Source organism: Hyperolius riggenbachi, chromosome 2 (genome assembly GCF_040937935.1).
Source record: "Hyperolius riggenbachi isolate aHypRig1 chromosome 2, aHypRig1.pri, whole genome shotgun sequence".
In the NCBI taxonomy this organism is placed as follows: domain Eukaryota; kingdom Metazoa; phylum Chordata; class Amphibia; order Anura; family Hyperoliidae; genus Hyperolius; species Hyperolius riggenbachi.
This window is the reverse complement of record NC_090647.1, coordinates 528,343,133-528,365,497: the sequence shown is the minus strand read 5'-3', so window position 1 is coordinate 528,365,497 and position 22,365 is coordinate 528,343,133. Positions and strand designations below refer to the sequence as shown.

At 47.5% G+C, this 22,365-nt stretch overlaps 1 protein-coding gene across 4 annotated transcripts in view; it reads right to left on the bottom strand.

Moving 5' to 3' along the window:
- GABRR3 (gamma-aminobutyric acid type A receptor subunit rho3) overlaps positions 1 to 22,365 on the bottom strand; it is a 107,745-nt gene that overhangs the window by 4,788 nt on the left and 80,592 nt on the right. For all 4 annotated transcript variants that reach the window (XM_068270633.1, XM_068270635.1, XM_068270636.1 and 1 more), the window contains exons 6-8: positions 16,205 to 16,345; positions 12,746 to 12,898; positions 4,326 to 4,522 (exon numbers count right to left, since the gene is read on the bottom strand). In XM_068270633.1, the coding sequence (XP_068126734.1) occupies positions 4,326 to 4,522; positions 12,746 to 12,898; positions 16,205 to 16,345 (491 nt within the window). The remainder of the gene's footprint in view (positions 1 to 4,325; positions 4,523 to 12,745; positions 12,899 to 16,204; positions 16,346 to 22,365) is intronic.

The window sequence follows — 22,365 nt, the reverse complement described above, 5'->3', positions numbered from 1 at the left end:
CAGTTCTCCTCTCCAGCTACACAGCCCCAGCTCCGCAGGGCCTATGCTGCATGCCAGGTACGACGGTGTCACGCCATCTTAGACATGGCTTGTCTCAAAGCGGAGAGTCACACTGGAGCAGCTCTCCTGGCTGCTCTTAAAGGGGAACTGAAGAGAGAGGTATATGGAGGCTGTCATGTTTATTTCCTTTTAATCAATACCAGTTGCCTGGCAGCCCTGCTGGTCTATTTCTCTGCAGTAGTATCTGATTAAAACCAGAAACAAGCATGCAGCTAGTCTTGTCAGATCAGACTTATAAGTCTGAACCACTGAAACACCTGATCTGCTGCATGCTTGTTCAGGGGATATGGCTAATAGTATTAGAGGCAGAGGATCAGCAGGGCTGCCAGGCAACTGGTATTGTCTAAAAGGAAATAAACATGACAGCCTCCATATACCTCTCTCTTCAGTTCCCCTTTAAGAAACAGGTGGATGAGTGGCTGACCCCGCACCACCTGGAGATAGGCAACGTGGTGTGCGACAACGGCAGCAATCTGCTTGCCGCTTTGCATATGGGGAAGCTGACACACATACCCTGCATGGCACATGTCATGAATCTGGTGGTTCAAAGATTTGTGGCAAAGTACCCTGGCTTAGCGGATGTCCTGAAGCAGGCCAGGAAGTTCTGTGGGCATTTGAGGCGCTCTTACACAGCCATGGCACGATTTGCAGAAATTCAGCGTAAAAACAACATGCCGGTGAGACGCCTCATTTGCGATAGCCCCACTCGCTGGAACTCGACCCTCCTCATGTTCTCCCGCCTGCTAGAACAGAAGAAAGCCGTCACCCAGTACCTCTACAACTGGAGTAGAACGAAACAGTCTGGGAAGATGGGGATGTTCTGGCCCGACAACTGGACAATGATGAAAAATGCATGCAGGCTCATGCGGCCGTTTGAGGAGGTGACCAACCTGGTGAGCCGCAGTGAGGGCACCATCAGCGACTTAATTCCCTACGCGTACTTCTTGGAGCGTGCTGTGCGTAGAGTGGCGGATGAAGCTGCGAATGAGCGTGACCAGGAACCGTTACGGCAGGAACAGGCATGGGACCAATTTTCATCAGACCCAGCTGTTTCCTCAACACCTGCGGCAGCACAGAGGGGGGAGGAGGAGGAAGAAGAGAGGTCATGTGCAGAAGATGAGTCAGACTCAGAGGATGATGAGCAAGGTGTTTCTTTGGGGGAGGAGGAGGAGGAGGAGGGGACAGCGGCAGGAGAACAACCGCAGCAGGCGTCGCAGGGGGCTTGTGCTGCGCAACCTTCCCGTGGTATTGTTCGCGGCTGGGGGGAGGAGGTTGACTTACCTGACGTCACTGAGGAAGAGCAAGAGGAGATGGAGGGTACTGGATCCGACTTTGTGCAGATGTCGTCTTTTATGCTGTCCTGCCTGTTGAGGGACCCTCGTATAAAAAACCTCAAGGGGAATGAGCTGTACTGGGTGGCCACACTACTAGACCCTCGGTACAGGCACAAAGTGGCGGACCTGTTACCAACTCACCGGAAGGTGGAAAGGATGCAGCACATGCAGAACCAGCTGTCAACTATGCTTTACAATGCCTTTAAGGGTGATGTGACGGCACAACGCCAGCAAGGTACCACTGCCACTAATCCTCCTCCCGTGTCCACGCAGTCAAAGACAGGACGCTCCAGCGATCTCATGGTGATGTCGGACATGCGGACGTTCTTTAGTCCAACGCCTCGCCGTAGCCCTTCCGGATCCACCCTCCACCAACGCCTGGAACGGCAGGTAGCCGACTACCTGGCCTTAAGTGTGGATGTAGACACTGCTGTGAACAGCGATGAGGAACCCTTGAACTACTGGGTGCGCAGGCTTGACCTGTGGCCAGAGCTGTCCCAATTTGCCATCCAACTTCTCTCCTGCCCTGCCGCAAGCGTCCTCTCAGAAAGGACCTTCAGCGCAGCTGGAGGCATTGTCACAGAGAAGAGAAGTCGCCTAAGTCACAAAAGTGTTAAGTACCTCACCTTTATAAAAATGAATGAGGCATGGATCCCGGAGGGCTGCTGCCCGCCCCAAGACTAAGTCAGTCCCCGCACATACAGCATCTCTGCCTGCACGCCGTGTGACTGGCTGCCTGGCCTGCCCCAAGAAGACTAAGTCGCTCCCAGTCCCTCCACACAGCATGTCTGCCTGCAGGCCGCTTCACTACCTTCTCCGCCACCACCAACAGGGTCCGGGACTCCAGGCGGATTGCTGAATTTTTTAGGCCGCTGCTAGCAGCGGCCGCTGTAATAATTTTTCGGGTGCGTGTACATGACTGCCTAATTTTTCTGGCTGCACTGCGGGCAGCTGCAACAACAAAAGAAAAGGCATGAACATGCGCCCATTCCCCTTCGTGATCATTACCTTGCCGTGGTGAAGGGGCTTGCGTATCACAATGGAGCAATGACCGGCGCCTAGATGAGTGTCTCGGGGGGCACACCCACGATAATAAGGTCGTTGCCTCATTGTGGTCAGACCAAATTTGATCAGCTGGACAGTCACTGTTCTGTCATTCAGCTACATCAGCCAGGTGACTGACCATATGGGCTGTAAAGCCACCAAAACCTGCACTCTCGCCATGGTGCGCACCAGTCCAGCACGGCCGTCACTACACAAACAGCTGTTTGCGGTGCGTTACACGATGAGTTTGGTGCGTCAGTGTGAAGCAGTACCTTAATTACACTACCTGATTGATGTATACACATGCAAGATGTTTGAAAGCACTTTAGGCCTGTCATTTAACATTCAATGTGATTTCTGCCCTTAAAACGCTGCTTTGCGTCAAATCCAGATTTTTCCCGGGGACTTTTGGCATGTATCCCACTCCGCCATCCCCCCCTCCAGGTGTTAGACCCCTTGAAACATCTTTTCCATCACTTTTGTGGCCAGCATAATTAATTTTTTTTTTCAAAGTTCGCATCCCCATTGAAGTCTATTGCGGTTCGCGAACTTTAACGCGAACCGAACCTTTCGCGAAAGTTCGCGAACCCGGTTCGCGAACCGAAAATCGGAGGTTCGGCCCAACTCTACTGAAGACTTCTGAATTCTCCTGCGGGGGCAGAGAGTAGTCTCTGAACATTCATTTGGAGATTGCTAACGGGGGAGCCAGCTCAGGCATGATGGGACAATGAGAGGAACGTGAAGGCTCCATAGGACCCAGAGCCTTCACTCTGCTTAAGTACCTGTGTTTCTTTTTTATTTAGGCTTTAGACTCCCTTCAACCTCCCTGGTGGTATGGGAGCAGGCATGTAAGGGGAGCTGTGCTGATGCCCACCGCTAACCCAGTTCTCCTCTGGCCCCCTCCTTTCTTACCCAACTCCCCCCCCCCCCTTCCCCTGGCACCCTCTTCCGGGTCGCTGGTAGTCGGGATAACTTCTCCTGCGCTGGCCTGGCTGCACGCATCCCACAGAATGCGACCACGGCTGTGAGCCCTCTGCACATGCGCATGATGTCACGATTTACGTCATGCACATGCGCAGAGGCTTCCCGTCTGCAGTCTTGCTGCTGTAGGACACACGCAGCCAGGTCAGCGCAGGCGCAGTGATCCCCGTGACCACTTTCGGCAAGCGAGCACAGACAATGTGATGAGATGCAATGAGATGCAAATAATTCTGTGTTGATGCAGGATTATGCAAATTCCGTATGCAAGTCTATGTAGCATGAAAATGGACCAATCAAATTGCACCAAGGTGAAATTCAATCGGTCCATTTTCAAGATGCATAAATCAGGCACAGATAATTTGCATAATCCTGTATTAACACAGAATTATTTGCATTTCATTGACCATCCCTACTTGTGACCTCATCCCAGGGCTCTCTTATGTCATTTGAAAAATGAGACCTGTACCTTGTCGCAGGGCTGCTCAAATCCGGATCCAGGAGACATCCGGATAATTCTATCCGGATATCTCCCAGTTTCCTGTGCGGGGTGGGAGGGGTCAATCTTACCTGTCTGACGTCTTCTTCGGTCCGCCCCTCGGCGCCTCCCACGATGCGCTCCACGCGGCGGTCACGTGATTACAAACACTTCCTGCTTCCGGGTTGAAGGAGGAAGTGTTTGTAATCACGTGATGCGCGTGGAGCGCATCGTGGGAGGCGATGAGGGACGGACGATGAAGACGTCAGACAGGTAAGATTGACACCCCCGCCCAGGTTTACTGGGAGATATCCGGATAGCAACTATCCGGGTATCTCCCGGATCCGGATTTGAGCAGCCCTACCTTGTCGTACAGACACATTTGCACAGGATAACTATTGCCTTCCCATCCTATGCTTTCTATCATTTACCTTGCCTCTCCTCTTGAGCTGCTTCCGTTCCTCGACAGTAGTTAGGTAGTTGACAGCGGCGTATTCGATAACAGACAGGAAGACAAAAAGGAAACTGATCCACAAGTAGACGTCTACGGCTTTAATGTAAGACACCTGAGGCATTGAGGCACTCACTCCTGTGATGATGGTGGACATGGTCAGTACAGTGGTGATACCTGTCAGTGAAGAAGAACCATCTGTTGTTGATGAATGATAACTAGCAGAACCTTTTGTTGCTACAACAAGTACTCAGGTATGTCAACAGTGGAGTTGCTAGGCTAAAATGATTTTGAGCATATGTCCTAGATTATTACTACGACTATTATTATTGCCCTAAAACCTCCCCACCCCCTGCACAGCACACACAGGGAAGTTTCTAGGCTAAATTTCATCCAGGGCGAGGGTGTAAATATAGCTATAGCCCCCCCCCAGTATAGGTAGCACGGCATAGGGGCCACCAGTATAGGTAGCCAGTATAGTTAGCCCCCGTATAGGTTAGCCAAGTAGGTGCCTCCAGTATAGGTTGTCAGTATAGTTTCCCCAGTATACGTTAGATAGGTAGGTGCCCCCAATATAGGTTAGCCAGTTAGGTGCCACCAGTATAGGTAGCCAGTATAGTTGCCCTCAGTATAGGTTAGCTAGGTAGATACCTCCAATATAGGTAGCCAGTATAGTATAAGTTAGCTAGGTAGGTGCCCCAATATAGGTTAGCTAGGTAGGTGCCCCCAGTATAGGTTAGTTAGGTAGGTGCCCCCAATATAGGTTAGCTAGGTAGGTGCCCGGTTAGATAGGTGCCCCAATATAGGTAAGCTAGGTAAATGCCGCCCTCCAGTATAGGTTAGATAGGTAGTGGCCCCATATGCAGCGGGGGGAGAGCGGGCATAGCAAAGTTACAACTCACTTTTCACGATCTCCGCACACAGCCTATAGCTTCTTCGTGTCCCAGGCGCCCCCTGTGATGACATGCGGTTACGTGATCACAGGGGGCGCTGTTAGGGTCAGAGCCCACTGATGCAGTTGTGTCCGCTTCTGTCCGCTTTTCAGCATCGCTAACATTGATGTGCAACTGAAAAGCTGACACAACTGCTTTAGTGGGCTCAGGCCCTTACCAACGCAATGGATGCTTGGGACAGGAAGAAGAAAGAGGCTGCGTGCATGGATCGCAGAAGGTGAGTTATATCTCCGCTATGCCCGCTCTTATGCAGAGGTAGGTCCAGGGGGGATTTATGGTGGATTCTGGGAGACCTCCAAATATCTTTCCCCTTTCAGATACCGTAAATTAGAAAACGAGGCATCTGTATTACATTTATCTTCTCTCCTGTAACCTTCTTTCTTCTCCTGCATACTTGTATCCTGTCAAGGGTGCAGCTAAGGTTTTGGTGGCCAGGGCTGATCGGAACAGCTGAATTCCGATTTCGTCGAAATTTCGTGTACCGCATGCGAAAACCGAGTTTCGTGTTCCGAATTTTCGTGTTCCGAGTGCATTTCTATTGAATTAAATAGGTTTACCTTCTGCGGTTAATTGTAAAGCCCCCTTACATGCTATCATCACCAAATTTGGCATGTATGTTAAGCAGATGAGTAGGAACATGGTAAAAAAAATTTGGTGAAAAGAGCTTATAGTTTTTGAGCAAATCGATTTCAAAGTTTCATAAGAAAAATGTTTTTTAAACTGTGTAAAATGACACTGCTGCAGAACAGGTTACTGCATTCCGAGTTCTGTATACATATTGTATACATTTCATGAAAACAGACAGCGTGGGGTCCCCCCTCCCAAGCCTCCTTAACCCCTTGTCCCCCATGCAGGCTGGGATAGCCAGAATGCGGAGTCGGCCACGTGGGGCTTCGCACCCTGAGCTATACCAGCCCGCATGGTCCATGGTATGGGGGGACTCGGGAGGAGAGGGGCGGCAAACCTCCCCCTCTCCCCCAGAGCCCTTGTCCAATCCATGGACAAGGGGCTCTTCCCCACCTCCGGTGCCCCAGGAGGAGGTGGGGGCCGCCGACGTCCTGGGGGGTTCATGGTGCCATCCGGGGTTCCCCTTTAACAAGCGGACCCCGGAAGCCGTCCCCTCCCCAGGAGAAATGAGTATAGGGGTACACGGTACCCCTTACCCATTTCAGCAGAGTTAAAAAAAGAAATAAAAACACGACAACGAAAAAAGTCCTTTATTGTTCTAAATTAACCAGGGATACTTACCTTGCAATAATCTCACGCCAGTAACCTCAGGAGTGGTCCCACGCCAGTATCCTCTTATGACATCCCACCTCCCTCCCACACTGACGAACTCCCACCACTGAATGGTCACAGTCAGCCTCTGCATCTGTATAGCAGAGGCTGAGAACACGAAAATTTTGTCTTTAAAACAAGAAATTTCTGCAAACAGTGATGCAATCAAAATGGCCACTGGGAAATCCCCGATCGCTGGAGGCCACACTAGAGTGGCGAAACCAGTGATTTTTCACATAGATGGTGGGTCCAGGTGACCAGAGCAGGAGGTGCCCTAATCCCCTGGACCCACCCATTCATGTGAAATAACGCGTATTCTGACACTCTGAGGTGGCCTCCGGGGAACGGGGATTCCCCAGCAGCCATTTTGTTTATGACACTGTTTGCCGAAAATTCTTGTTTTAGCAAACAATTTTCATGTTTCTAGCTTATGCAATACAGATTGCAGAGGCTGTCTAAAGCCATTCATCCCCAGGAGTTCTGCAGGATCGGCAGGTGCGCGGGATCTCCTAAGAGGATAGAGGGGGGCACCGCACAGCGCAGGAAGGTGGGAAAGTGGGCACAGAGCGGCGGGGAGGGGGGGAAGCCTCCCCTCCCTCACCTAGGGTCCCCCTTCCGTGCTCCCCCTCCAAAATTGCAGCCAGCAGCGGCAGCGAGCGGGAATCACTTACCGAGAGAAGAGCTCTGTGTGCCGCTGCTGGTCTGGTCTCCTGCATTGCACTGTCCAATTATGCTCTCACAGGAAGTACTGCGCAAGCGTGATTGGACAGTGTCAGTGCAGAATACCAGACCAGCGGCACACAGAGCTATCGCTCTCGGTAAGCCGTTCCGCTGGCTGGCTGGAATTCTGGAGGTGGGGGGGGAGTGCGCAAGGGGGGGCCCTAGGTGAGGGAGGGGAGGCTTCCCCCCCTCCCCGCCGCTCTGTGCCCACTTTCCCACCTTCCTGCGCTGTGCCCCCCTCTATGCTCTTAGGAGGTCCCGCGCACCTGCCGATCCTGCAGAACTCCTGGGGATGAATGGCTGTAGACAGCCTCTGCAATCTGTATTGCATAAACTAGAAACACGAAAATTGTTTGCTAAAACAAGAATTTTCGGCAAACAGTGTCATAAAGAAAATGGCTGCTGGGGAATCCCCGTTCCCCGGAGGCCACCTCAGAGTGTCAGAATACGCGTTATTTTACATGAATGGGTGGGTCCAGGGGATTAGGGCATCTCCTGCTCTGGTCACCTGGACCCACCATCTATGTGAAAAATCACTGGTTTTGCCACTCTAGTGTGGCCTCCAGCGATCGGGGATTTCCCAGTGGCCATTTTGATTGCATCACTGTTTGCCGAAATTTCTTGTTTCAAAGGCAAAATTTTCGTGTTCTCAGCCTCTGCTATACAGATGCAGAGGCTGACTGTGACCATTCAGTGGTGGGAGTTCGTCAGTGTGGGAGGGTGGTGAGATGTCCTAAGAGGATACTGGCGTGGGACCACTCCTGAGGTTACTGGCGTGAGATTATCCCAAGGTAAGTATCCCTGGTTAATTTAGGACAATAAAGGACTTTTTTCGTTGTCATGTTTTTATTTCTTTTTTTAACTCTGCTGAAATGGGTAAGGGGTACCGTGTACCCCTATACTCATTTCTCCTGGGGAGGGGGCGGCTTCCGGGGTCCGCTTGTTAAAGGGGAACCCCGGATGGCACCATAGACCCCCCAGGACGTCGGCGGCCCCCACCTCCTCCTGGGGCACCGGAGGTGGGGAAGAGCCCCTTGTCCATAGATTGGACAAGGGCTCTGGGGGAGAGGGGGAGGTTTGCCGCCCCTCTCCTTCAGAGCCCCCCCATACCATGGACCATGCGGGCTGGTATAGCTCAGGGTGCGAAGCCCCACGTGGCCGGGACTCCGCATTCTGGCTATCCCAGCCTGCATGGGGGACAAGAGGTTAAGGAGGCTTGGGAGGGGGGACCCCACGCTGTCTGTTTTCATGAAATGTATACAATATGTATACAGAACTCGGAATGCAGTAACCTGTACTGCAGCAGTGTCATTTTACACAGTTTAAAAATAATTTTTCCTATGAAACTTTAAAATCGTTTATTACAAAAACTATAAGGTCTTTTCACAATTTTTTTTTTTACCATGTTCCTACTCATCTGCTTAATATACATGCCAAATTTGGTGATGATAGCATGTAAGGGGGCTTCACAATTCACCACGGAATTTAGCACAATTGACTTCAATGTAAACACGAATTCGGTACTCGGAATTGCAGAATTTTCGAGTTTCGAGTGCTTACTCGGAACTGCCAAATTCCGATGGCAAACTCGAAATTCGGAATCCGAGAGCTCAGCCCTATTGGTGGCCCCAAGCAGTCCATAACTTGAGGCCCCCCTCCATGAAAGAATTTTGCGCGCCGCAGCAAAAAAATGGGTAGCCACACCACAAAACAAAGCGGCGCAGCAAAAAATGGGAGTGGCCAAAACATGATGTGGGTGGAGCCAAGTACAGGTAGTCCCCGGTTTATTTATTTTAAGTATTTATATAGCGCTGACATATTACACAGCGCTGTACAGAATATATTGTCTAGTCCCTACCATAGTCATATGTCTACACCCTGTAGTGTAGTGTATTTATCTTTGTCTTGGGCCAATTTAGAGGGAAGCCAATTAACTTATCTGTATGTTTTTGAGATGTAGGAGGAAACCAGAGTTCCCGGAGGAAACCCACGCAGACACAGGGAGAACATACAAACTCTTGTAGAGAACATTATAAACAAGAGAAAAGTGGCCCTTTAAAAAAGCACCAACCAGTTACTGAGAAATGTATGGTACAAAAAAACTTTATTATACACACCAATTAAAGTAACAGCATATAGTTCATCTAAGGTATATAAAGCAACACATCATATTACAGTATAGTATGCCCAAATGCTTATGCCAATGCACAAATAAAAACAATTAAAAACACATAATAGCACAGCCACGCCATCTAATCATTAATGCACATCCCCACAAAGAAGCCAATCAATGAGATATAGATGTATATATGTAAACGTATCCAGCTCCACTCAGGGTTCATGATAAAACCCTTTTAGTGGAGGAACCCGGGTTCAGTCTAAAGTGCAGTGCATAATTGAAAAAAACACAAAAAACATTTCATATAATAGATTGTGCAAGTAGCAAATATTCCTGTGAACCAACCTAAGACTAATGGGAGCAGCCCATAGATAAAGTGCGCAGAGTGAAAAAATAGATGTGCGAAAGATAATACTTAGACCGGGTAGATCTGGATAACTGGGAGTGCAGCGTGGCGAGGCAGGCAGGAGTTCCCCTCAGGATAAGTCCCACTATTTCCGCGGACCCCCGTCCGCTTTCTCTGCACGCTCTCCTCTCCTTGAGAAAGCGGACGGGGGTCCGCGGAACTAGTGGGACTTATCCTGAGGGGAACTCCTGCCTCGCCACGCTGCACTCCCAGTTATCCAGATCTACCCGGTCTAAGTATTATCTTTCGCACATCTATTTTTTCACTCTGCGCACTTTATCTATGGGCTGCTCCCATTAGTCTTAGGTTGGTTCACAGGAATATTTGCTACTTGCACAATCTATTATATGAAATGTTTTTTGTGTTTTTTTCAATTATGCACTGCACTTTAGACTGAACCCGGGTTCCTCCACTAAAAGGGTTTTATCATGAACCCTGAGTGGAGCTGGATACGTTTACATATATACATCTATATCTCATTGATTGGCTTCTTTGTGGGGATGTGCATTAATGATTAGATGGCGTGGCTGTGCTATTATGTGTTTTTAATTGTTTTTATTTGTGCATTGGCATAAGCATTTGGGCATACTATACTGTAATATGATGTGTTGCTTTATATACCTTAGATGAACTATATGCTGTTACTTTAATTGGTGTGTATAATAAAGTTTTTTTGTACCATATATTTCTCAGTAACTGGTTGGTGCTTTTTTAAGGGGCCGCTTTTCTCTTGTTTATAATTATCTTGTTTTGACCCTAGCACATCCAGTACATATACACATTGGTGTGCGGATACTTCTCTATTTTACATCTTGTAGAGAACATGTAAACTCTTGATCTGGCTGGGATTCAAAGCGGGGACTCAGCACTGCAAGGCGAAAGCGCTAACCACTACAGCACTGTGCCACCCAACATATGAGAGGGGGTACGGGTGGTGCCCTCAGTATAGGTAGCAAGCTATAGGTACTGCAGTATAGGTAGCAATTTACAAGTGGTGCCCTCTATAGGTAGCAAGCTATAGGTGTTGCAGTATGGAATTGCCAGGTATATGTGGTGCTCTCAGTATAGGTAGCCAGCTATAGGTCCCCCCCCAGTATAGGTAGCCCGTATAGTTGCCCCCAGTATAGATTAGATAGGTAGGTGCCTGCAGCATAGGCTAGATAGGTAAGTGCCCACAGTATAGGTTAGATAGGTAGGTGCACGCAGTATAGGTTAGATAGGTAGGTGCACGCATTATATGTTAAATAGGTAGGTGCCGGCAGTATAGGTTAGATAGGTAAGTGCTGGCAGTATAGCCTAGATAGGTAGGTGCCCCCAGTACAGGTTAGATAGGTAGGTATAGGCTAGATAGGTAAGTGCCCACAATATAGGTTATATAGGTAGGTAGGTAGGTGCACGCAGTATAGGTTAGATAGGTAGGTGCATGCAGTATAGGTTAAATAGGTAGGTACTCCTCAGTATAAGTTAGATAGGTAGATGCCCCCAGTATAGGCTAGATAGGTAGGTGTCTCCAGCATAGGGGTGGAGGAGCGGGCAGAACGAAGTTTCAACTCACCTTCCTCGATCCCCGCACACAGCCTCTATCTTCTTCCTGTCCTGGCACCCATCGCATCAGTAAGAGCTCCCCCTGTGATGGCGGTTACGTCATTGCGACAGACGCCGGGACAGGATGAAGATAGAGGCTTCATGCGGGGATCGAAGAAGGTAAGTTGAAACTTCGCTCTTTCCGCTCCCCCTGCCGCTGCGCTGCCTGGGGGCGCCGCCAGCAGCAGAGTGAGGCCCCCCTTAGTGTGAGGCCCCAAGCGGGGGTGTGGCTCACTTGTACACTGGCGGCGCCCCTGTATCCTGTGACGCATACATGAAAAACGGGCCACTGGACATTTGGACACCCAGAGATGCCGATAGTAAAATATCAATATTTTACTACAGCTAAACATAACCCTACTCTCACACTGAACCATACCACTGCCTAATGTCACCGCCGCGGCCACCGGCGCCGCCACCACCACCACCCTTCACAACTAACCTGGCTGGATAGTGTAATAGTTAAGGGCTCTGCTCTGCCTGTTCAGTAAGCCAGCACCTATTCAGTAGGAGACCTTGGGCAAGACTCCCTAACACTGCTACTGACTATAGAGCAAGTCTTAGTGGCTGCAGCTCTGGCGCTTTGAGTCCGCCAGGAGAAAAGCACGATTTAAATTTATTTTTTTTTATCTTAAAGTGGATCCGAGATGAACTTTTACTCCTTGCATAATTGTGTTCCTTACATATAGTTTATAGGGCATTCCTCAAGCCAAATACTTGTTTTGTTTTGTTTTAATACCCTAATTTCCTATAAACTAAACAAACCACACCCACAGCTTCTCCAGAGTGCCTTGGCGCTTGCAAAGGATTGTGGGATTTCAGTCTGGGCAGGTGAAAAAGGTGTTACTAGCTATAGATTTCAGAGGCAGAGTTTTCACAATCTGAGAGCTGCAGTGCAGATACAGATCAGTTGCCTGTGTAATGGAGGAGATAAGAGTGGAGTTTTCACAGAATATGCAGATTAGCATGCCTAGATACAGATAAGCTTGCTTGTGTGTGTAATTGTGTAATAGTGACAAGCAGAAAACATGTCTGCTCCCATTGTATCACAGGAAAAATTATTAATATACTGTTGAAGCTGTTTGCAGCTAGATTTGCTCTGTAAACTATCTAAACTTTAGATAAGATATATAGACAAGTCACTTGTTATGTTTAGTTTTTTATCTCGGATCCGCTTTAACAACCCCCACTCAAATTTCCCCCTATTGTCAATAATTCTATGGACACTGATGGTGGCACCAACATTTTCTGCTTGCTCCTGTGCCACCTTCTTCTGTAGATGTCTATCTATGGGTGGAATCTCACATAAATCACATGGACGTGCTGGAGGCACGGCTCACCTAGTGACACTCTGGCTGGTACAGCTCTTCTGTCTATCCAGAAGGACACCCATGACAGCATCACCATCAGCATGGCCGGGAAGTAGGACTGAAGCACAAAGAAGAAAATGTGCCGTCTGAGGATAAAGTTGATGAAAAGTCGGTTGTACCAGCCTGAGAACAAACAGTAGAACAGAAAATTAACCAAACAGAAATAAATACTCAGATGCAACACAAACCAGGATAAGAGAAACTGAGCATAGCATGAAAAAAAATCCATAAAAGCTCCTTCTTCACAAGAGACAGACAGGATGGTCACACAGGCACAGAGCAGGACTCCGGCCGGAAGGCGACAGCACAGCTTCTGTTGCGCTATACTCTGCATTTACACACTGGGCTGGGGGAGTGCAGGAGGGGGACGGGGACAGATAGCAGTGCAAGGTGACACAAGGAGGCACAGGGGGGCAGAGGGAGGCACAAAGGGTGACACAAGGAGGCACAGGGGGGCAGAGGGAGGCACAAAGGGTGACAGAAGGAGGCAAAAAAGGGGAAAAGAAGGAGGCACGGTGGGACAGAGAGAAGCACGGGGGGCAGCGGTAGCACAAGGGGCATAGCTAACAACTGTCCCTCTTTCGAAAGGAAAGTCCCTCTTTGGGAACCCTGTCCCCAGTCCCTCTTTCTTCCCCATTTGTCCCTCTTTCAAGACTGATGTGATGTCCAGACCTGTGAAAGCATAAGCATCCTAATAAAATGTGTTTAACTGACTCTAAACTTTATTCCCATCAAATAAATTGATATACCATATTTGCTGCTGTATAAGATGCTCCGGTATATAAGACATGCCTAGATTTAGAGGGGAAAAAATGGGGGGGGGGGGGGGGGGGAATATATACTAAACCTGGCGTGTCCATAGTACAGGAGTGTCTTGTACATGTTCTCCCCCAATTATTGTGTCCTACTGTGTCCCCCTCTGTACCCAGTGTGGCCTCGTCTGTCCCTAGTGTGGCCTTCTGTGTCCCCCGTTATGCCTCGTCTGTCCCCAGTGTGGCCTTCTGTGTCCCCCGTTATGCCTCCTTTGTCCCCAGTGTGGCCTTCTGTGCCCCCCGTTATGCCTCCTCTGTCCCCGTTTTGCCTCCTCTGTACCCAGTGTGGCCTCGTCTGTCCCCAGTGTGGCCTTCTGTGTCCCCCGTTATGCCTCCTCTGTCCCCAGTGTGGCCTTCTGTGTCCCCCGTTTTGCCTCCTCTGTCCCCAGTGTGGCCTTCTGTGTCCCCCGTTATGCCTCCTCTGTCCCCGTTTTGCCTCCTCTGTCCCCAGTGTGGCCTTCTGTGTCCCCCGTTATGCCGCCTCTGTCCCCAGTGTGGCCGCGTCCATGCAAAAAGGGCGTCTGGAAAAAAGGGTGCAGTATATAGATGAAATTATAAGTTTTTATCTAAAACAATATTTTTCATTTCTATGTTATAAATGAAAATCAAGTGCTAAATATATTTAATTACCGGTAATGAAATGGCAAAATACTGTCTATAACAAAAACAATATTTACAAATACCTTCTATAACAAAAAACAATATTTACACTTGTATTAAGCATAGTAATACAATTGTAGATATTACAGATATTTTACTGCAACTATCAGTGGTGTAGCTAAGGAGCTGTGCGCCCCGATGCAAGTTTTACAACGGGGCCCCCCAAGCGTTCTATACTTAATAATTGATACGGCACACCAAAACCTGCCAATGGCACCTACAGTGCAAGAAGGGGATGGGGAACAGCTTGTTAATGATCTCTACTATTCAAAGTATCTATAGAAGTGATTATTATGAGCACAGGACCAATAGAGAACTAATACTGGAGTTGAGGGAGGGCCCTTCGTGGCCCCTCTGGCCCAAGGGCCCCGATGCGGTCGCTACCTCTGCAACCCCTATTGCTACGCCCCTGGCAACTATACCTAACTATACTCTCACAGAGAACTCTCCCTATACCTATCCCTAACCCCTAGACCGCCCTTGCTGTTAATAAGAATAGATTAATAAATTGTATATGTTACAAATATTGTACTGGAACTATACCTAATCCTACTCTCACACAAAACCCTCCATGTGCCTATCCCTAACCCTTAGACCCCCTTGGTGGTACCTAACCCTAAAACCCCTCTGGTGGTGCCTAACCATAAACCCCCCCTGGTGGTGCCTAACCATAACCCCCCCCCCCCCACCCCCGGTGGTGCCTAACCCCAAAAAAAACCCCGGTGGTGCCAAACCCTAACCACCCACCTGGTGGTGCCTAACCCTAACGACCCCCCTGGTGGTGCCTAACCCTAAAACCCCCTTAGTGGTGCCTAACCATCCCCACTGCACATACACCCTTACACACATAGAAACAATAATATATTTGATACCATAAAATACTTAACTACAAGTAACATGAATAGAATAATTTATATATTTTTTAATACATTAAATAGCCTTACAATCCTGTACACATTAATAATATTAATTATAAATAGAAAAAGTGATATATGTATAATACAATAAATAGCCTTACAATCACATACGCATTAAAAAATCTTAAAATAACATTAATATTAAGAGCGATCTGAAAACTATAATTTACGCATTATAATTCTGAAAACAAGGTTAATACCAAAAGCGATATATTTGTAATACAATAAGCTTGAAAACGATATTTAAGCATTATACTTATAAAAACGAAAATGTACTTATTACACTCCTGAAAGCCAAATTTAAAAATGATAAAATAAGGTAAACTGAAAGTCAAAACGAATTTGTAAACAATATTTGTCATAAACCTTAAAACCTAAATCTCTGCAACCGCTATTTGTCAGGCGCCCTAATTTCTTCTCTGGTGCCCAATAGCCGATATTTTGCATTGCAGCCTATGGTGCCCCCTTTTTGTCCCTTAGCCATATGCACCCCTTTTTCCTGCTTCCGTGTGGCCTAATGTGTCCCCAGTGTGGCCTCCTGTGTCAACCATGTGTCTCCCGCTCCTCGCATGTAGTCTGCTCTGCCCCCGGTGTGCGTATGAGAAGCGGCAATGCAACTCACCTCATCAACGGCTCCAGCGGGGAACAGAGACCTCTCGTCTCCTGCACACCTACACTTAGTGACGGCTTCTGCTGATCGCATCATCAGCCGAAGCCATCACTACGGGCAGCCGAGCAGGAGATGATAGGTCTGTGTTTCTGTTGATGAGGCAAGTCGCACTGCCACTTCTCAAATGCACGGGGGGCAGAACAGGCTACGCGGGGGAACAGGAGACACACAGGGGACAATACAGGAATTCCCCAACGTTGAGGCAGTTCGTATCGCGGACTTATTTTTTTGGAAGGCTGTGTTTGGCTGCAAAACTCCACAAACCTGTGTTGAATGGGAATGGTTAAGCCCTATGATGTCCTGCTATTTGACTCTGGCAACTAATATGATGTCATGCGATCATCATCATCTTCCCAACCATAAAGAGTACCTGTGCTACTGTACAGAGCCAGTCCACTGGAAGCACTGAAACCTTCAATGAAAAACTGGGACAGAGCAATGTGCTCATCCGTTGTCAGAGACTCATTTCCACGTTTCCAATACAACATCAGGTCATCTTCATTATAAGCATCTGGAGGAAGTAAAAAGAAGGGGCATAGATGGATGATGACAAGTGAGACACGTTTATTAGCAGATATTTCTGAAACTCTTCCATATACAAGAGATTTAGATTTGATATTTCAAATATTTGCATTATAGAGAATCTGTAATAATAAAAAAAACCCTCTGGGGATACTTACCTCGGGAGGGAGAAGCCTCTGGATCCTAACAAGGCTTCCCCCGTCCTCTGGTGTCCTGGCAATACAGAGCTGCAGCACCCAGAACCACGGCGAGGTAAATATTTACCTAAATTTTAAACCTTGGGAGCAGCTAAGCAAAAAAATGTGTAACTTACATTTTGTTGAACAGCGAGGAGAACGCCAGCGCATACCATTAAGGCTGCATCTGAAATGACCACCAGCTCATGTGTGCAGCACCTGATCTAAATAGACTTTCTGCACACTTCGCATTCAATTCAGATGCAAATCATATGCAAATCTGCCACCACCCACCATGCAAACAGGAAACTCAGGAGGAGGGGCTGGGAGCAGCCAAACTGACAGTTACACACTTACAGAGTTAAGAAACAGTGGGGGAAAGGCTGCGCATCCCTAAACACATGCTGCGATTAACCATTCAATTGCATACACATACAACTAAAATAACTATATATAATATATGTACTCCTAGAACACCATAAAATATTATAAAAACAATCACTCTTTTCCAGATAAAAGCTGCAGCTAATCATCGATGTAACCTAGTTTTGCCAATATCTTCAATGCCACAATTTCTTTAGCTTGCTCATACTTGTCAGTGGGAATGAGTTTGTCGCCGATCAGCCAGGCATAGCCGGTGAATTGATCAGAGTACCCCGGTATGGTCACCTGATAGGAAAACCTCAGCCATCCATGGGAGCCGAGACTCAGGAACTTGATTTTTACACTGGCTGACCCAAGTTGAGCTGCTCACAGATGAGGTAAAGGCAGTGAACCCCACTGGGTGCAGGACCCCCAATTCAATTGCAGCATGTGTTTAGGGATGCGCAGCCTTTCCCCCACTGTTTCTAGAAAGGGGAACTTCAGCCTAAACAAACATACTATCATCAAGTTACATTAGTTATGTTAATTAAAATAGATAGATAATATAATCTCTTACCCACCCTGTTTTTAAAGAACAGGCAAATGTTTGTGATGCATGGGGGCAGCCATCTTTGTCATGGGGGCAGCCATCTTTTTGGTTGAAAGGAGGTGACAGGGAGCAGAAGACAGAGTTCCAACTGTCCTGTGTCCTGATTACCCCTCCCAGCTGCACACGCTAGGCTTCAAATGTCAAATTCAAAATGTAAAAAAAAAAAAAAAAATTGCACCAAAACAGCAGAACTGGAACAAAAACATCAGAAATCCCATCATGCTTTGCACAGCATCAGGGGAAAAAAGCCCGGGCAGTTTTCTTCAGTGCAGCTAAAAATAAGGCTTGTAAAAGTGAAACAAAGTTCTGATGCTGTAAAACTGTTAAAGAATCACCAAGCCTTTTCAGTGCTGCTGAGTCGATTTTTAGTCCAGAGGTTCACTTTAACTCTGTGGCAGATTTGCATATGATTTGCATCTGAATTGAATGCGAAGTGTGCAGAAAGTCTATTTAGATCAGGTGCTGCACACATGAGCTGGTGGTCATTTCAGATGCAGCCTTAGTGGTATGCGCTGGCGTTCTCCTTGCTAAATATTTACCTGCGCAGGTGTACTAGTGGCTCTCCATTTGTGTTAAGGCGGAAATGGCCAAACTCAATCGGATCCGCTCTACTGTGCAGACGCGAGTCCTTTGCGCCTGCGCAGTAGAGCGGATACGATCGGGTTCAGCTATTTCCGCCTTACCCAAACGAAGAGCCACTAGTGCGCCTGCGCAGGATCGCAGAGAGGTAAATAAATCAGCCCTTGTCAGGCTTGTCAGAGGAGGATTCGGGAGAGCCAGCGCTGGATTCCCTGCAGCTACAGGGATGGGGGAACCCTTATTGGGATCCAGAGGCTTCCGCCTCCTGAGTTAAGTATCCCCCAGAGGTTGTTTTTTTTAAGTACAGGTTCTCTTTAAGACCAGCACATGACAGTTTGAAGTTTGGATCGAGGAGCAATATGTCTGCACTTGGTTGGATGAGGGGTGCAACTATAGCTGGCTTCAGCTGCACTTTCTGCATTATTATAATAGGTACAAGACCGCCCCCAGCACCGCCCCCGGGCCTCCCCAGCTGCCGGGCCCCCTCGCCACTGCTGTGGTTGCAGGAGCTATTGCTACACCACTGACAAGGCTCTAGGGCTGAGTTTGCTCAGGGATTAAGCATCCGCTAAACAGGCACTGTAGTGAAAACAACAATTTAGGGCTGGTTCAGACGGGCGTTTTTGTGGCGTTTAACGCAGCGTTTCAGACGCAGCGTTTTTTGGGATCTACTGCCATCCCATGCAAGTGAATGGGAGCGTTTAGAGCTGGCTTTTGCAGGCTTTCATGAAAGCCTGGCAGTAGATCCCAGCGTTGCGTCTAGTCTCAAAAGCAACATGCTGCTTTCAGAGGCAGTAAACGCGAGGAAACAATAGCAGAGACCAGAACTGCTAGCCTTGAACGCTTTTCAAAAGCTTTCAAAAGCTAGCTTTTAAACGCTGGCGTTTGAACGCAATGCCAAGCAAAAGCTCAGCAGACGCCCGTGTGAACCAGCCCTAATACATTTGCATGTTGTTTACAATATTAATTCACAGATTATTTAGTTAGTGTTTGCCCACTGTAAAATCTTTCCTCTCCCTGATTTACATTCTGAAATATATCCCTGGTGGTGACTTCCAGAGCCGGATTAAGACCATGCAGAGCCCCAAGCAGAGCAGTAAATTGAGCCCCCGCCACACTGTTGAAAGGATGTCTCCCCAGCATACAGTTTCTCACAAAAGTAAGTGCACTGCTCACATTTTTGTTAATATTGTATTTCATCTTTTCATGGGACAGACAGCACTGAAGATATGACGCTGTGATTAGGGATGGACGCTGGATTCCACGGAATTAAGATTTCCGCGATTCCGGATGGAATTTGGTGATTCCGCTCCGTTGCAACGGAACGTAATTGCTATATCACTATGGCCGAATTTCCCCCCTGATGATCTATTAGAGAAAAGGTAAAGATTTCTCATAAGAAAGGGGGTATCAGCTACTGATTGGACTGAAGTTTAATTCTGGGTTATAGTTCCTCTTTATGGTGGCCATATGTGGTACAATTTTTTCATACAATCTTACCATTTCTATGTAATATAAGGGAACTGTCTAAATTATCCTTTCAGTATATTCACTTAATTTACCCTTATACTACATAGAAATGGTAAGATTGTATGAAAAGACAAAAATTACTTACGGTAATGTCTTTTCCAGAAGTCGGAAGGACAGCAACCCTGAGACTTGTCTCCATCCAAACTACACTGGACAGGAACTAGATAAAAAAGATTTGCATAATTGGTTAGGCAGGCAGAACATATATAAACCCCTCATGCTCTTACCCCCTCAGTTGGTAAAAAAAGACTCCACACATAATGATGCTTCAAAATAAATTTTAATAGAAACAGCGGTGGGTAGTAAAGGGTGCTGTCCTTCCGACTTCTGGAAAAGACATTACCGTAAGTAATTTTTGTCTTTCCCAGAACGTCTCAGGACAGCAACCCTGAGATGATATACAAGATAACCATTAGGGAGGGACTACAGCCTGTAACACTTTTCTGCCGAAACTTAAATCGGCACTAGATAAGACATCAAGCCTATAGTGTTTCACGAATGTGTTGTGACTTGACCAGGTGGCTGCCTTGCAGATTTGCTCAACCGATGCTCCTGCCCTCTCTGCCCATGAAGTTGATACTGCTCTGGTTGAGTGAGCTTTCACTTTAGCTGAAAGTTGCTTTCCTTGTTTGGTATAAGCGAGATTAATAGCCTGTTTTATCCATCTGGCTATAGTTGCTTTAGAAGCTTGTTTACCTCTGAACTTTCCTGCAAATAGTACCAAGAGGGCGTTCGAAAGTCTCCATGAACTGGTGCGTTGCATGTACTCCATAACACATCTTCTGACATCCAGATGATGCAGTCTTTCCTCCTTTTGGTTTGCTGGATTATTGCAAAAAGAGGGAAGGAATATCTCCTGCGATCTGTGGAATTTTGATACCACCTTAGGCAAAAAAGCTGGATCCAACTTCAGTGTGATTCTGTCATCTGATACAATACAGTAAGGCTCTAGGATGGATAATGCCTGTAGTTCTCCCACTCTTCTGGCTGATGTTATCGCCAAGAGAAATGCTGTCTTGAGTGACAAATGTTTATCTGAACTTTCTTCTAGAGGCTCAAACGGAGGATCACATAACCCTTGCAGTACTGTGTTTAAGTCCCAAGGCGGTACTCTATTCTGAACAGCAGGACGAAGTCTTTTCAAAGCTTTAAAAAATCTTATGACATATTCCTCTTCCGCCAGCCTTCTGTCCAGGAAGACACTCAAAGCTGACACCTGCACTTTCAGGGTACTGATGCTTAAACCCTTCTGAAATCCACTTTGAAGAAACTCCAAAACAGAATTTGATTGCGCCAGCTCTCTGGCGTTGGCGTCACACCAGGAACTATAAACTCTCCATGCCTTATAATAGATCTGACGTGTAACCTTTTTTCTGCTTTGTATAAGAGTCTCTGAAAGTTTGTTAGAGAAGCCTTTCCCCTTTAGTAATCGCCACTCAGGCTCCAGGCAGAAAGATGAAGGAGGTTCAAGTTGGGGTGAACTGCTGGCCCCTGGACTAATAGATCCGAGTGGTCTGGAAGGATTAGATGTTCTGAAGCTAACCTCTGCAACAGTGCAAACCACGGTCTCTTGGGCCAGTATGGGACCACTAGAATTCCCTGAGCTCTGTCTCGATAAATCTTGCTGATCACTTTCGATATCAAATGGATAGGGGGAAACATGTACATAGTCTGGTGACCCCAATTGATTGAGAATGCATCCAGGGCCCAGGGCTTGTCTTCGGGACACAGGGAGCAAAACAGACGGCACTTCGCATTGGTTCTCCTGGCGAACAGATCCACCTGAGGCACCTCCCACCGGTCTGTAAGTTGTTGAAACACTCGGTCGTTGAGGCTCCACTCGTCCTGTGAAAGCCTCTTTCTGCTCAGGAAATCCGCTAGGCAATTTAAGGTTCCTTTTAGATGAACAGCTTTCAAAGACTGCACATTCTGTTCCGCCCAATGTAGCATCCTTGATGATTGATGTAGCAGCGATCTGCTCCTTGTGCCTCCTTGATGATTTATGTAAGCAACCACAGTACTGTTGTCTGTGCGGATCGTGACATGTGGCTGTAGAATCTGAGTACTGAATACTTGTAGAGATTCCCAAACTGCCTGTAACTCTCTGCTGTTTGAGGACCGAAGACGAGATCTGTTCGACCACTGTCCCTGGGCTGTGTGAGAATCGAGGTGAGCTCCCCATCCCCAAGAACTCGCATCTGTTGTTATGACACACTGTGTGGGGAATTCCCAAAGATTCCCTTTCAGGCGATTTTGAGGCTCGATCCACCAGAGTAAGGATTGTTTTACGCTCCATGGGACTAAGAGTCTTTTGTCCAGAGAGGAGATGCGTTTGTCCCATTTGGATAGAATCCAGGACTGTAGAACTCTGGAGTGAAGCTGACCCCACTGTACTGCCGGGAAGGAAGATGTTATTGTCCCCAATAGTGCCATAGCCTTCCTCAGAGATATTAACTTCAGGTTCTGAAAAGAGAGAACAGACTTTAACAACATTGTTGATTTTCTACTAGGCAAAAAAAGTCTTTTGCTGACTGTACAGATCTCAAACCCCAAAAATTCCATCTTTTGGCGGGGAGTTAGGGCTGACTTTTCCCAATTAATTAACCACCCCAGGGATTGAAGGAAGTTTATAGTGATATTCATTTGGTCATTCACAACATCCACTGAAGGGCCCCAAATAAGCAGGTCATCTAAATATGACATGATCTGGATAGACTGAAGCCTAAGGCCTGCTAATACTTCCGCCATGAC